Source organism: Scyliorhinus torazame, chromosome 5, assembly GCF_047496885.1.
Source record: "Scyliorhinus torazame isolate Kashiwa2021f chromosome 5, sScyTor2.1, whole genome shotgun sequence".
Lineage (NCBI taxonomy): Eukaryota > Metazoa > Chordata > Chondrichthyes > Carcharhiniformes > Scyliorhinidae > Scyliorhinus > Scyliorhinus torazame.
The window spans coordinates 72,769,471-72,784,842 of record NC_092711.1 but is presented as its reverse complement, the minus strand read 5'-3'; the positions used below and the strand labels follow the sequence as shown (position 1 = coordinate 72,784,842).

At 47.1% G+C, this 15,372-nt stretch overlaps 2 protein-coding genes across 4 annotated transcripts in view; both read left to right on the top strand.

Moving 5' to 3' along the window:
• LOC140422612 (uncharacterized) overlaps window positions 1-15,372 on the top strand; it is a 124,399-nt gene continuing 109,027 nt past the window's right edge. The window contains exons 1-2 of the mRNA XM_072507620.1: window positions 1-1,184; window positions 2,695-3,828. Coding sequence (XP_072363721.1) covers window positions 2,795-3,828 — 1,034 coding nt within the window. The 5' untranslated portion in view covers window positions 1-1,184; window positions 2,695-2,794. The remainder of the gene's footprint in view (window positions 1,185-2,694; window positions 3,829-15,372) is intronic.
• The window catches only part of LOC140418415 (uncharacterized), a 38,850-nt gene continuing 38,148 nt past the window's right edge, over window positions 14,671-15,372 (top strand). The window contains exon 1 of one of the 3 annotated variants that reach the window (XM_072501885.1): window positions 14,671-14,805. The gene's annotated coding sequence lies outside the window, so the exon portion shown is untranslated. Of the gene's footprint in view, window positions 14,819-15,372 lie in introns of all 3 variants that reach the window. The other 2 variants (XM_072501884.1, XR_011945022.1) reach the window with 2 other exon arrangements.

Sequence of the window (15,372 nt, the reverse complement as noted above, 5' to 3'; positions counted from 1 at the left end):
TGGTGGGGAGCAGCTTGTTTCTGATCTCCACAGCGGGTAAGGTAACAGTGTGCCCGAGAGAGCAATGGACGCTGTGGGTGGGCGGAAAGACTTGATAAACACTCAGTGAAGACCTCAAACCGCGAATAAGAAACTCAACCCTGCGGCGCGCTTCCCCGGGCCGCAGCATTTCCGGCAGCGGCCAGGCCCGGGTTAATGTTAAAGGAGCAGCAGGACGCATGCGCGCCGAACCCTGTCCTGTCAGCAGGAGGAGAGAATGTTGTTAATTTCTCTCCTTCACTGACGGGGATGAACAAAAGAACAAAGGAAAGTAGAGCACAAGAACAGGCCCTTCGGCCCTCCAAGCCCGTGCCGACCATGCTGCCCGACTAAACTACAATCTAAACTACAATGGATTCATCAGGATCTGGATATTATTGACCTTTGAATTTTAGCATTGAGTTCCAGGTCATTACCACTCACTGGGTGTAATTTATTCATCACATCCCCACCACCACCAAATCGTAAATCTGCCCTGAAATCATTGTAAGATCGGATAATGGGGATGTTTCTTTATCTACCTTATCTAGACATATCATAAACTATCCAACCCTATCAGAAACTGGTACACCTCTATCAAATCTCCCCTCTGCCATTTGCTCCAAGGAGAACAACCCACTTATGGACTGACTTGATTGACACTACACCCCTGTATGCTTCACCCGATGGCAGTGTTTATGTAGTTACATTGTGTACATTGTGTTGCCCTGTTATGTATTTCTTTTCTTTTCATGGACTTAATGATCTGTTGAGCTGCTCGCAGAAAAATACTTTTCACTGTATCTCGGTACATGTGACAATAAACAAAATCCAAATCCAACCTAACATTGCAACTATAATCCCTCATCCCTGGAACCATTCTGGTAAATCTCCTTTGCACCCTTTCAAAGACCCTCACATCCTCCATACTGTGTGGTGATCACTGGTTTGCACCGACCCAGATGTTCTGTCTTCCTGTCTGTGATGTCATCACACACCCACAATTGCACAGTGACATCACTCCCACTCCCCGGGTGACTCCTCAATGGTGTCACTAACAAGACCAACAGCAAATATTGCCAAACCCCAGTTGGTGAGATTATAACGTTTGAGCTTCTTGAACCGCTGCAGTCTGTGTGGTGAAGGTGCTCCACCAATGATGTTAGGTAAGGAGTTACAGGTTATTCACCCAGTGATGATGAAGGAACAGTGGTGATATATGTCCAAATCATTATGCGCTGATCTATTTATATTGAGCCTTTAAGGTAATGAAACATCCCTTGATATTTCACAGAAATGTTATCAAACAACATTGACACTGAGCCACGTAAGGAAGATATTAAGGCTGATGGCCAAAAGTTTGATCAAAGTGGTAGGTTTGAAGGAATATCCTAAAGGAGGAAAGTTGGATTGAGAGGCGGAAAGGTTTAGGGAGGAAATTCCACAATTTATGGCCTTGGGAAAATGAAGGTGCAGCCACAAATGGTGGCACAGTTAATATCAGAATGTTCAGGAATTAGAGGAAGTGCAGCTCTCCCAGAAGGTTGTGAGGCTGGAGGAGATTACAGCGGTCGGTCAGTGAGCATAGGGGTGATGGGTGAACAGGACTTGGTGTGAGTAAGCACACAGGCAGCAGAGTTTTGTTTGACCCCAGGATTACAGGGAGGATGAATCTGGGAGGCTGGCCGGGAGTGTGTAGGATAATAAGTTGAGAGGTAACAGGAATGGATCAGAGTTTCAGCAATAGATGAACTCGGATTAGGGTGCAGTTGGGTGAAGTTCCTGATGTGGAAATGGTGGTCTTGGTGATGATGGGGATTTGTGCTTGTACACTCATCTTGGGGTCAAATATTATCCTGAAGTTGTGAAGAGTTTGCGTCAACCTCACTCAGTTGCCAGGGAGAGGGTTGGAGTTGGTGTTCAGGGAGTGGAGTTTGTAGCGGGGACTGAAGACAATGACTTCATTTTCCCAGTATTTAAATGGAGGAAATTCCAGTTCCTCTTGTATTGGGTCAGACTAGTCAGGCTGCTGTGTGATTTTGAGGGGAACTTGAAGGTGATGGTGTTAACATACATCACAAAGGGGGACACATTGGCGTAGTGGTATTGTCACTGCACTTGTAATCCAGAGACCCAAGGTAATACTCTGGGGAAATGGGTTTGAATCCCACCATGGCAGATGGTGGCATTTGAATTCAATAAAAATATGGAATTTTAAAAGTCTAATGACGACCATGAAACTATTGTTGATTGTTGTAAAAACCCATCTGGTAAATGTCCTTGAAGGAAATCGGTCATCCTTACCCAGTCTGGCCTCCGTGTGGAAGCACCCACAGCAATGAGGTTGAGTCTTAAATGCCTCTGAATGGCTGAGCACTCAGCTCTTTCTTGGTGGTGGTAGAGCTTCAGAGTTTGGAGATTCTAAGTTTTGTTTGAGTTGAAGACATAAAGGACCGAGTCTTCTGTAGATCCAGACCAGGTGGTAGGTTCTCTTCACTGAAGGACATCAGTGAACCAGCTGGGTTTTTCTGACAATCCAGCAGTTTTCATGGTCACTTTTTCCCAGTGCCGGCCCCACAAATGACCAGATTCATTCAGCTCAATTTCACAACCTGCCTTTGTGTTTTTGTGGGTTCTCTCTCACTCCCTATTTTCTGTTTTAAATCTATTTCACAGGGTATTAGAAGGGGATTTGTTGGGAAACTCAAATCGAACATCGCATCAGGATCTGACAGTCACCCAATTTATTGTGACTTTATATCATCGAATTTCGAACATGGAAGGAAAAAGCATTGTTCACAGTGGGGAGAAACCGTACACGTGTTGTGTGTGTGGACGAGGATTCAGTCGATCATCTGGGCTGTCAAAACATAAATGCAGTCAGACCAGACCTAAACCGTTGAAATGTGGGGACTGTGGGAATGGATTCAGACACCCGTCTGAGTTGGAAACCCATCAACGCAGTCACACTGGAGAGAGGCCGTTCACCTGCACTGTGTGTGGGAAGGGATTCATGAAGTCAAAGAGCCTGGTAAAACACCAGCAAATTCACACTGAAGTGAAACTGTTTAAGTGTCGAGACTGCGGGAAGTGCTTTAAAGGTTCCAGCGAACTTATGTCCCACCAACGTATTCACACTGACGAGAGACCGTTTAGGTGCTCTCACTGTGGGACTGGGTTCAAATGGTCATCTCAACGCACCGTACACCAACGCGTTCACACTGGGGAGAGACCTTTTAAATGCTCAGACTGTGAGAAGTGCTTCAAAAGTTCCTGGGAACTTATGCGACATCGGCGTGTTCACACTAACAAGACACCGTTCAGGTGCTCTCACTGTGGGACTGGGTTCAGATGGTCCTCTCAACTCACTGTACATCAGCGCGCCCACACTGGGGAGAGGCCATTCACCTGCTCTGAGTGTGGGAAGGGATTCACTCGGTCATCCCACCTGGTTATACACCAGAGAGTTCACACTGGGGAGAAACCATTCACCTGCTCCATGTGTGGGAAGGGATTCACTACCTTATCCAACCAGCTGATACACCAGCGCACTCACACTGGGGAGAAGCCATTCATCTGTACCAGTTGTGGGAAGGGATTCATTCAGTCATCTGCCCTGCTGATACACCAGCGCACTCACACAGCGTTGGTCCCATTCACCTGCTCCAGGGGTGGGAAGAGAGTCACTACCTTATCCAGTCTGCTGACACACCAGCGAGTTCACACGGGGGAGAGGCCATTCACCTGCTTTGTGTGTAAGAAGAGATTCACTCACTCATCCGCCCTGCTGAGACACCAGCGACTTCACGAGTAACGGCAGTGATTGAACTTTGCTGTTAATCACATCCAGGACTGAACCATGTTCATTGGGGCCTGTTTCTGATGTTGTTAATAAACCCCAGCCCAGTTATAGTAGTTAATATTGTGAATCAAAGTAAAATAAGTCAACTTTCTATTTCACCCACATCATGTTGAATCTTTTTAATATCTCGAAGACAAGTTAGTTCCTTTTGAAATGTTCTCCCTCTCCTGTCTCCTCCATCCTCCCCTCCAATAAGTGTGAGACAATCCAATCAGCTGCCTCTGCTAGTTTCCTCACTTCCACCAATCCACCCGGACAAATATCTCTCCGTGTCCAACTCCTCCAGCCAGCCTCACCACACACAGTGAGTTCATACTGCAGAGAGAGGGTTTAAATGCTCCTGTCACAGTCTTAGCTGTAAAAACCCACATTCACTGATGGTTCACCAGTGCAGTCACTCCGGTTCCACTCCATTCACCTGCTCTCAGTGCAGGAAGAGGCTCAGGCGATTGTCCATCCTGCAGCAACATCAGTGAGTTCACACCGGGGAGAGGTCATTCACCTGCTCCATGTGTGGGGAGGGGGAGGGATTCACTCAGTCATTCAACCTGTTAACACACCAGTGAGTTTGCACTGACTGAAGATATTCTAAATGTCTGGATTGTGGAAAGTGTTATAAAATACACTGACAAGAGACTGTTCAGAATCTCTCACAGTGGGACTGATTCAAGTGAACATGTGGACTCAGTGTCCGTCAGCGCACTCACACTGGGCAGAGACTGTACATCTGTTTCATATGTGGGAAGAGATTAGCTCAGTCATCCCACCTCAACACACATCCACTTGTCCACATTTTTCAAAGTTCAGAGTGTGAGGAGAGATTTAAAATCAATCGAATCTGCTGTCACACAAACACATTCACACGAGTAAGAGGCTGTTCACCAGCTGTGTGTGCGGCAAGATATTCACTTGGTCTTCTCACCCACTGACACACCAGTGAATTCACGGTGATTAAGGGCAGCACAGTAGCACAGTAGTTAGAACAATTGCTTCACAGCTCCAGGATCATCCACATAGATGATTTGGAGTTGGGGACCAAGTGCAATGTGGCAAAGTTTGCACTTGGTCTAGGTGAGTGGGCTAGGGTCTGGCAGATGGAATTCAATGTTGCCAAGTGTGAGGCTATCCATTTTGGGAGGAATAACAGCAGAATGGATTATTATTTAAATGGTAAAATGTTAAAACATGCTGCTGTGCAGAGGGACCTGGGTGTGCTGGTGCACGAGTCGCAAAAAGTTGGTGTGCAGGTGCAACAGGTGATTAAGAAGGCTAATCGAGTTTTGTCTTTCATTCCTAGAGGGATGGAGTTCAAGACTAGGGAGGTTATGCTGCAATTGTAAAAGGTGTTGGTGAGGCCACATCTGGAGTATTGTGTTCAGTTTTGGTCTCCTTACCTGAGAAAGGACATTTTGGCACTGGAGGGAGTGCAGAGGAGATTCACTAGGTTGATCCCAGAGTTGAGGGGATTAGATTATGAGGAGAGGTTGAGTAGACTGGGACTGTACTCATTGGAGTTTAGAAGGATACGGGGGGATCTTATTGAAACATATAAAATTATGAAGGGAATAGATAGGATAGATGCGGGCAGGTTGTTTCCACTGGTCGGGGAAAGCAGAACTAGGGGGCATAGCCTCAAAATAAGGGGAAGTAGATTTAGGACCGAGTTTAGGAGGAACTTCTTCACCCAAAGGGTTGTGAATCTCTGGAATTCCTTGCCCAGTGAAGCAGTTGAGGCTCCTTCTTTAAACGTTTTTAAGAAAAAGATAAATACCTTTCTAAAGAATAAAGGGATTCGGGGATATGGTGTACGGGCCGGAGAGTGGAGCTGAGTCCACAAAGATCAGCCATGATCTCATTGAATGGCGGAGCAGGCTCGTGGGGCCAGATGGCCTACTCCTGTTCCTAGTTCTTATGTTCTTACATGTCCCAGGTTCGATTCCGGCTTGGGTCACTGTCTGTGCAGAGTCTGCACATCCTCCCCGTGTGTGCGTGGGTTTCCTCCGGGTGCTCCGGTTTCCTCCCACAGTCCAAAGATGTGCAGGATAGGTGGATTGGCCATGATAAATTGCCCTTAGTGTCCAAAATTGCCCTTAGTGTTAGGTGGGGTTACTGATTATGGGGATAGGGTGGAGGTGTGGACCTTGGGTAGGGTGCTCTTTCCAAGAGCCGGTGCAGACTCGATGGGCCGAATGGCCTCCTTCTGCACTGTAAATTCTATGATTACAGGGGTTGGGTCCTGCTGTTATTGCTGCTGTTAATCACATCCAGGACTGAACCATGTTCATTCTGACAGTTGGAGTTTGTTTCTACTGAGAGTAACTGGAATGAAGTTTAATATTGTGGATTAATGTCAAATAAATCAGCTTTGTTTAAACCTGTTGTGTATTTTGTCTTTCCCACCTGAGTGTTTAACTTCACCTGTCTGGAGTTCAGAAAGGACAATCTGGGAGGATCACACGGCAGGAACAGACCTTCAGCCTGGACACAGTCCTTCAGGGTCACACAGAGAGGGACAAATGACACTTTGATCTTTGTCATCTCTCTTCACTGACAGCAAAGTCCCCGTGTGGGTTAATCCTGAGGTGTGTAAGAAATGTGTCCCAGCTGCTCTCTTCCATGGTTCAGAGCTCCTAGACGCGGCACAGAAGCTCCTTTATAATTTGTTCAGAGTCAGGAAGAACAATGGTGAATGCTGGAAATGTGCTGTCAAATCAGAGATTGGTGTAAAACTGGGATCTGCTCCTGACTGAAAGTGAAACAGCAGCTTTCAGCTTCCAGTCTGTAAATAGCACAAAGATATAAAATGTCTGAATCTGCCAATTTAAGGTAATAAAATCAAGTTTCATCTGGAACCTTTAACCATCTCTCATACTCAGTCGCTGTGATCTAATTAGTGTTTATTATTGGTCCAGAATAACCACTCTTTCACCTTCCATTGACTTCAAATGTACTGGAAACTGACAGTTGGAATCCGTCAATATTTGAAAGATATTTACAAATGATTTGAGAGTTTCTTACAGTTGGGATCTTTCTCTGTTCTGTCCATTCGAGGTGTTTGATAACAGACTTTCTCCTGTGAATATCCAGCTGGAGTTTTGGGCCCTGATGTGTTTCCTTGTTCATCTTGTTGACTCTAAACATTGAATCTTGTGGTTTCAGACACCAGAGAATCAAAACTCCCAACAACAGACTGTCCTTCACTGACAATCAGACCCACGCAGAATCTCTGGCTGTACTTCTTCAGAAGCTGCTTCTCAGTTTGTTTCAGCTCACCTTCCAAGCACAGTGGTTAGCACTGTTGCTTCACAGCTCCAGGATCCCAGGTTAGATTCCCGCTTGAGTCACTGTCTGTGCGGAGTCTATACGTTCTCTGTGTCTGCATAGGTTTCCTCCAGGTGTTCCGGTTTCCTCCCACAAGTCCTGAAAGACATGCTGTTAGGTGAATTGGACATTCTGAATTCTCCCTCTGTGTACCTGAACAGGCGCCGGAATGTGGCGACTCAGTGATTTTCACAGTAACTTCATTGCAGTGTTAATGTAAGCTGACTTGTGACAGTAAAGATTATTCTAAAAACTAAAAGTCAACGAACTTCTTTTCTGCAAAATGGCTGCTACCTGAGATCCTCCCATTAATTACATCACCTTACCAAGCTGAAATCTAATTAACTCCACAGGGAACCTCCTTAATCCAAACAAAACTCCATTACCCAAGTTTTTTATAATGCCATAATTATATCTCTGACTCCCAAAAGCTTTCAAACCTTAAAAACACTACCTTAAAATCAGTTCATAAAGGTCATCAGGGTGTAAATGTTGAGAGAGCAAAATATAGTATGATATATTCAACAAATACATGTGTAAGTAATAGGTGTTAAAATAACCAAAGAACTATGAAAACTAACTGGGGAACTTAAATTCTTTCAGTTCACAAACCAACGGTGGTTCTAAACAGTGACAGAAAGTGACTGCTTCTTTCCAGAATCTACAAGTTAAAGGTTAAACTTATTTCAAACACAAGGTTGAAGGTTTGAAACCTCACAGTTTTCTTCACACAACAGGGCCTCGAACCGAAGTATAACAGTTAATTATCAATGGCTGTTTTAAAAAAATATATATATTTTTATTCTCCTTTTTCACATTTTCTCCCAAATTTACACTCACCACAATAAACAACAATCAGTAACGAATGCAATGTAATTCCCCATATCATCAACAGCAAACCCATCCTCCCACCAAACCCCAAACAGCAGCCCGCATGTTGACATAAACAAATGACAAAAAGGAATCACCCATAGTCACCATTAACACATACAGTCCCCCTCCCCGCAACCCTCCCAGCAGCCCCCCCTGCCCTCTAATATTCGATGTAATCCAATTCTTGAAAGTGCATAATGAATAACACCCATGAATTGTAGAACCCCTCCATCCTTCCCCTCAGTTCAAATTTGACCTTCTCAAGAGTCAAGAATTCCAGCAGGTCCCTCCCGCCACACCAGGGCACAGGGTGGAGAGGTTGGTCTCCACCCTAACAGTATCCGCATTCGGGCTCTCAACAAGGTGAAAGCTACAACATCTGCCTCCACGCCCATTTCCAACGTCGGCTGGTCTGACACCCCGAATATGGCCTCCCGAGGGCCTGGATCCAGTTTCACATGCACCACTTTAGAGATTACCCTAAAAACCTCCTTCCAGTAATCCTCCAGCTTTGGGCAGGACCAAATCATATGAATGTGGTTTGTGCCCCTCCTCCACCCTCCCCCTGCAACGTTCACACACATCTACCCCCTCAAAGAGCCGGCTCATCCTCGCCCATGTGAGGTGTGCTCCACCTTCAGCTGTATCAGCCCCAATCTCGCACACGAGGTGAGGCGTTCGCCCTCCGGAGCATCTCACACCAGAACCCCTCCTCCATACCCTCTCCCAACTCTTCCTCCCACTTTGCCTTGATCCCTTCCAGCAGTGTCTTCTCCTCTTCCAAAATAGCCACGTAAACCGCCGACACTACCCCCTTCTCCAGTTCCCCCTGTTGTCAGCACCTCCTCCAGGGGTGCTGGAGAATGTCTGGGGTTTGGTGGGAGGATGGGATAGTTGATATTGATAGGGGCTGGTTTAGCACAGGGCTAAAGAGCTTGCTTTTAAAGCAGACCAATGCAGGCCAGCAGCATGGTTCAATTCCCGTACCAGCCTCCCCAAACAGGCTCCGGAATGTGGCGACTAGGGGCTTTTCACAGTAACTTCATTTGAAGCCTACTTGTGACAATATCATTTCATTTCATTTTCATTTCATTTCATTTCATTTCCAGCAATGTGAAGGCCGGCTCTTCCAGGATCTCTGTACCTCCTTTCTGGCAAAGTCTCAAACCTGCATGTATCAAAATATTTCCCCCTGCTCCAGCCCATACCTTACTCCCAGCTCCTTCAATCCTGCAAACCGACCCACAAATCTTTCAGTGTCCTAATTCCTTTCTCCCCTCATCTCTGAAAATTTCCATCCCACCTCCCTGGCTCAAATCTATGGTTTTCCCCAAATCAGCATTTCCTTTGCTCCTACCCCCAACCCGAAATGTTGGTGAAACTGCCTACAAATTCGCAACAAACCTATTACTACCCGACTCCCGGGGCTGTCAGGAGCGGCGCTGTTGCTAGCGCCTTCAATCCTGACCCCCTACCCAAACTCTCCTCCATTCTGACCCACTGGGAGTCAACCAATGGCTGGGGAGTTAACAGTTCTCGACCTTAGCTCATCCAACCTTTATGGGATTCGCAGTAGTTGCTCTGTAATTAAACCGTTAAAGTGTAACTTTGTCCTGGCCTCGGGCCAGGGGATGTATTTCACTTCTCCACCTTGGCAGGAAGAATAGAAAAAACAATATTCTTGTTATTTTATGAGACAAAGTCCCATCTTCACCCTGAGATTACCCTCCATTGTCCTGTGTGTCACTATCACTGTGCTAAATTGGGTCGATTCAGCATACATCTCGCTAAAAACAGGGTATCCATGAGGTGCTGTGGGCCATCAGCAGACTAATATTCAATCACAATCTGTAACCTCATAGGCTGGCATATCCCTCACTCTACCATTACCATCAAGCCAAGGGACCAACCCTGGTTCAACATGGAGTGGAGGAGAACATGTCAGGAGCAGCAGCAGGTATTCCTAAAACAGAATCCATGATAAACAGCGGAAACAGCAGGCTCTAGACAGGGGTAAGCGATCGCAAAAACAACAAATCAGATCAAAGCTGCAGTCATAGAATCCCTACAGTATAGGAGGCCATTCAGCCATCGAGTCTGCACTGAACCTCTGAAACAGCACCCCATCTCAGCCCAAACCCCATCCTGTCCCCTAACCCCACCTAGGAGCAATTTACCTAACCAGCACATCTTTGGACTGTGGGAGGAAACTGGAGCACCCAGAGGAAACCCACGCAGACACGGGGAGAATGTGCAAACTCCACACAGACAGCCGCCCAAGGTCAGAATCGAATCCTAGTGCCTGGCGCTGTGAGGCAGCAGTGCTAAACACAATGCCATTGTGCTGCCCGGCTACATTCAGTCGTGGATGGTGGTGAACAATTCAACAAATCAGAGGAGCAGGAGGTCCACAAACAATAACATCGTCAGTGATTGGGGAGACCAGCACATCAGTGCAAATGACTCTGTTTTGTGTTTAGTGATCCCTCGTATGTTACCGATAACTTCCCTGGATCCCAAGGCTAAGAGAGAGACTCTGGGAGCAATGGAGAGCTGGGACTAGTCCATGGCGTAACTCAAGGTGTCACAACTGAAATAATCTGGAGTTAGAAAGGAGAAAAGTTCCCAAAATGCAGCAGTCTGTGACAGGACATTAATCAATCTCCTCTTATCCTGGAGAGATGAAGGTCTCGACTGTGTGTCTGAAACAATATTAGTTCATTTGACATTTATCCAGAGGATTAAACCCCAGCCCAGTTATAGGGATTATTATCAGAAATAAACTCCAACTGTCAGAATGAAGAAGGTTCAGTCCGGGATGAGATTAACAGCAGCAATAACTGCAGAATCCAACCCCTGCGGACACTTGTCAACTTGCTGCTGTGTCAGAAGATGGGCTGTCTGAGTGATTCCCTTCCCACACTGAGAGAAAGTGAACGGTCTCTCCTCGGTGTGGCTGCGTTGGTGTGTCAGTAAATCAGATGTACAAGTGAATCCATTCCCACATTCGGAGCAGATGAATGTTTTATCCCCGGTGTGAACTTGCTGGTGTTTCAGCAAGTGGGATTGACTGAGTGAATCCCTTCCCACACTTTGAGCAGGTAAATGGTTTCTCCCCGGTGTGAACTCACTGGTAAACCAGCAGGTGAAATGAGCGAGTGAATGCCTTCCCACAGTCAGAGCAGGAGAATGGTCTCTCCCCAGTGTGAATCCGCTGGTGACTCAGTAAGTAGGCTGTACAAACGAATCCCTTCCCACATTCGGAGCAGATGAATGGTTTATCCACAGTGTGAGTGCGCTGGTGTGTCAGCAAGTTGGATGAGAGACTGAATCCCATCCCACACTTTGAGCAGGTGAACGGTGTCTCTCCAGCGTGAATTCGCTGGTGCATCACCAGGTGGGATGAGCGAGTGAATCCCTTCCCACAGTCAGAGCAGGTGAACAGCCTCTCCCCAGTGTGAACCCGCTGGTGTCTCAGCAGAACATTTGTGGATTTAAAGCTCTTCCCACATTCAAAGCATTGGAAAGGTTTCTTATCCGAGTGAACAAGTTGGTGTGATCGGAGGCTAGTTAAATAAATGAATCCTTTTCCACATAAGGAGCAGGTGAATGGCCTCTCCCCAGCGTGGACTCGCTGATGTTTCTGGAGGCTGGAAGACTGAGTGAATCCCTTCCCACACACAGAGCAGGTGAACGGTCTCTCCCCAGTGTGAGTGCGGTCATGTTCAATGAGTGTCTGTGATCGTTTAAACAGCTTCCCACAGTGAGAGCAGCTGAACTGCCCCTCAGTGCGACCAACCTGCTGCTTGACCAGGTCCTCGGAGCTTTTAGAGTTCTTATCACAGTCTGACTGGTTAAACAGCCTCTCACCAATGTGAACTTGCTGGTGGGTCAGCAAGTGGGATGACTGAATGAATCGCTTCCCACAAACGGAGCAGGTGAATGGCCTCTCTCCAGTGTGACTGCGTCAATGCTTTTCCAGCAGGGATGGGTATTTGAAACCCTTCCCACAGGCCCCACATTTCCACAGTTTTTCCATGGTGTTCATGTCCTTGTGTCTCTCCAGGTTGGATGATCAGTTGAAGCTTCGTCTACACACAGAACACGTGTACGATTTCTCTCCGCTGTGAATGGTGTGATGTTTTTTCAGGCTGTCTGACTGGTTAAAGCTCTTTTCACAGTCAGTTCACTTTAACACTCTCACTCAGGTGTGTGGATCTCTGCTTTTCCAGTCACACTGATGTTTGAAATTGTTTCCCACTGACAGAACCAACAAACATTTCTCCTTCCACATTCAAAGACCGATGATATTCAGATCTTGATGAATTGAGTGACTCTGTCAGATCTTGATGTGATGTCTGGTTTGAGTTTCCCATCTGCAAATCAGTGTCCTCTTTTACCTTATAAAAGAGATTGACAGTGTCAGTATCACCATGACCGGGCGGGTGTAGGAAGGGTCGCGGAGCTGTCTGTCACGGCGCTCCCGATCGTGCAAATCTGCCGCAGCAGCCGGCTGTTATTAACACCAGCTGCAAGCGGGCTTCAAAATACATGTTAAAAAAATGCGGCCACATTGCGCATGCGTGCCAGATCATAAACTGTGCGCAAGTGCTCTGACGATCGGGCACGCATGCGCAGTGCGGCCTCTTTGTTTTTAAATGGTTGCAGCTTTTTGATTTACAAGTTTGGGGGGGGGGGGGGGGGTTATTCATTTTATTCATTTATTTTATTTATTTAATTTTTCATTTATTTTATTCATTAAAAAAATTTTTTTTTAACAAGTTCGGGAGGGTTTTATTTGATAAAACTTTGCAGGAAAAAAATGAAGAACTTCGAACAGCTGGAGACTCCATACTTTCCAACACCGGAAGGCTTCACCTTCATCCAACAGGTCCATTAGAGGAGCGTGTCCGAGGGCCAAAGGGACCCAAAGCCATTTCCTCCATTTTTGTCAGCAGCAAACAAGGGAAGAGAAAATGGTGGGTGGCTCAGGCCAGCCGGCGTGGGTCTCAAAGGTTGGCCGGTTGGTAAAAATGGATCCCTGGGAAAAAGAAATTTGAAGAACACTGATCTACACTTTATAATCAAGAAATTAGGAAAACAAGATCACAGCTTAGAAATAGCTGGGTTAGTCAGAAGTCAGTTGCAAGCGGCCAATATAGCTATGATTAGGAAGTGGGCGATGAGGGGGGTGGGGGGGGTGTTGGTGTGGGAGCAGCTGGAGGCGGCAGCATGTAAACGTACTAGTCTGGGAGCTTTGATACCAGCTCCTTCGCCGTTTTCACCGACCCATTACTCCACAAGTCCGGTGGTGGTGGCGACACTGCGGATTTGGGGACAATGGAGGAGGAAGGTGGAAGGAGTGTCGGTTTGGATCCCGATATTCAACAACCACAGGTTTGTCCCGGGTAGGATGGATGGTGGGTTCCAGAGCTGGCAGAGGGCAGGCATCAGAAGGATGGGAGATCTATTCATAGACGGAAGCTTTCCCAGTTTGAAGGCGCTAGAGGACAAATTTAATCTGCCGCCAGGAAACGCCTTTAAATATCTGCAACTATGAGCCTTCCTGAAAAAATAGGTAGTGGCCTTTCCGACGCTGCCGCCACTGAGGATACAGGACAGGGTGGTCTCCGGCACCTGGGTGGGGAAGGGGAAGGTGTCGGATATCTACCAGGAACTACAGGAGGCGGAGGAAACCCCGGTGGAGGAGCTCAAGAGCAAGTGGGAGGAGCTGGGTGAGGGGTTGGAAGCGGGTCTGTGGGCAGAGGTCCTGGGCAGGGTTAATTCCTCCTCATCATGTGCCAGGCTCAGTCTAATTCAATTTAAGGTGGTCCACTGGGCACACATGACAGCAGTGAGAATGAGCAAGGTTTTTGGGGTAGAAGACAGTTGTATGTGGTGCAAGGCAACCCTGCAAACCATGTCCACATGTTTTGGGCATGCCCGGAGCTTAGAGAGTTCTGGCAAGGGTTCGCGAGGGCAATGTCCAAGGTGTTTAACACACGGGTGGTGCCGAGTCCAGAGATAGCGATCTTTGGAGTGGCAGATGACCCGGGAGTTCAGGAGGCGAAAGAGGCCAACATCTTGGCCTTTGCCTCCCTAGTAGCCCAGAGACGGATTTTCTTAATGTGGAGGGACTCGAAGTCCCCGAGTGTAGAGACTTGGGTTAATGACGTCTGGGTTTCTCAGCCTCGAGAAAATAAAGTTTGCCTTAAGAGGGTCTTCGCTAGGGTTCTCTCGGAGGTGGCAGCCATTCGTTGACTTCCTCGGGAAAAATTAAAATGTCAGCAGTAGCAGCAATCCGTAGGGGGGGGGGGGGGGGTTGGGGGAGGGGTGAGTGCTTCATTGCGATGGTGTGGGAAGACTGGGTCGCGTGGGGTAATGTCTATTTAATTGTTACTCTATATTCTCCTTTTACACTATGTTAATATTCACTCTAGTTTGTTTAGTTATTATTGTTTCTATTGTTGTATTATGAAAAATTCTTCAAAACATTAATAAAAATACTTTTTTAAAAAAAGAGCGAGAGGTTTAAAAACCAGTTGCGAACGATTCGTTCACCCCGGCACTAGGACCCGGCTGGGAACAGAAACCTTGATGTTCCGCCCACGCTGTAGCGTCACCAAGACGCCAGCGCATGCGCTCTGCTCCACGCTGAACCAAGATGGCGGATGTTAACCAGGGCTTGGTCCCGGGAGAAAGACTCGGAGCAGCAAACGCGGGATCTGCAGGTTCGTATTCGAGGTTTGAAGCCTTCACCAGACATTTATAAATTTTACCCGTCTATCCGCCGACTGCATGGCTCCCTATACGTTTCCACATCCTTACCAGCTGCTGATGATGTGGAGATACCGGCGTTGGATTGGGGTGAGCTCAGTAAGAAGTCTGACAACACCAGGTTAAATTATAACAGGTTTGTTTCAAATCACTTACTTTCGGAGCGCTGCTCCTTCCTCAGCTGAATGAAGAGGTATATATATATATATGGCAGCACGGTAGCATTGTGGATAGCACAATTGCTTCACAGCTCCAGGGTCCCAGGTTCGATTCCGGCTTGGGTCACTGTCTGCGGAGTCTGCACATCCCGTTTCTGCGTGGGTTTCCTCCGGGTGCTCCGGTTTCCTCCCACAGTCCCAAGTTGTGCAGGTTAGGTGGATTGGCCCTGATAAATTGCCCTTAGTGTCCAAAATTCCCCTTAGTGTTGGGTGGGGTTACTGGCTTACGGAGATAGAGTGGAGGTGTGTGTTTGGGTAGGGTGCTCTTTCCAAGAGCCGGTGCAGACTCGAAGGGTCGAATGG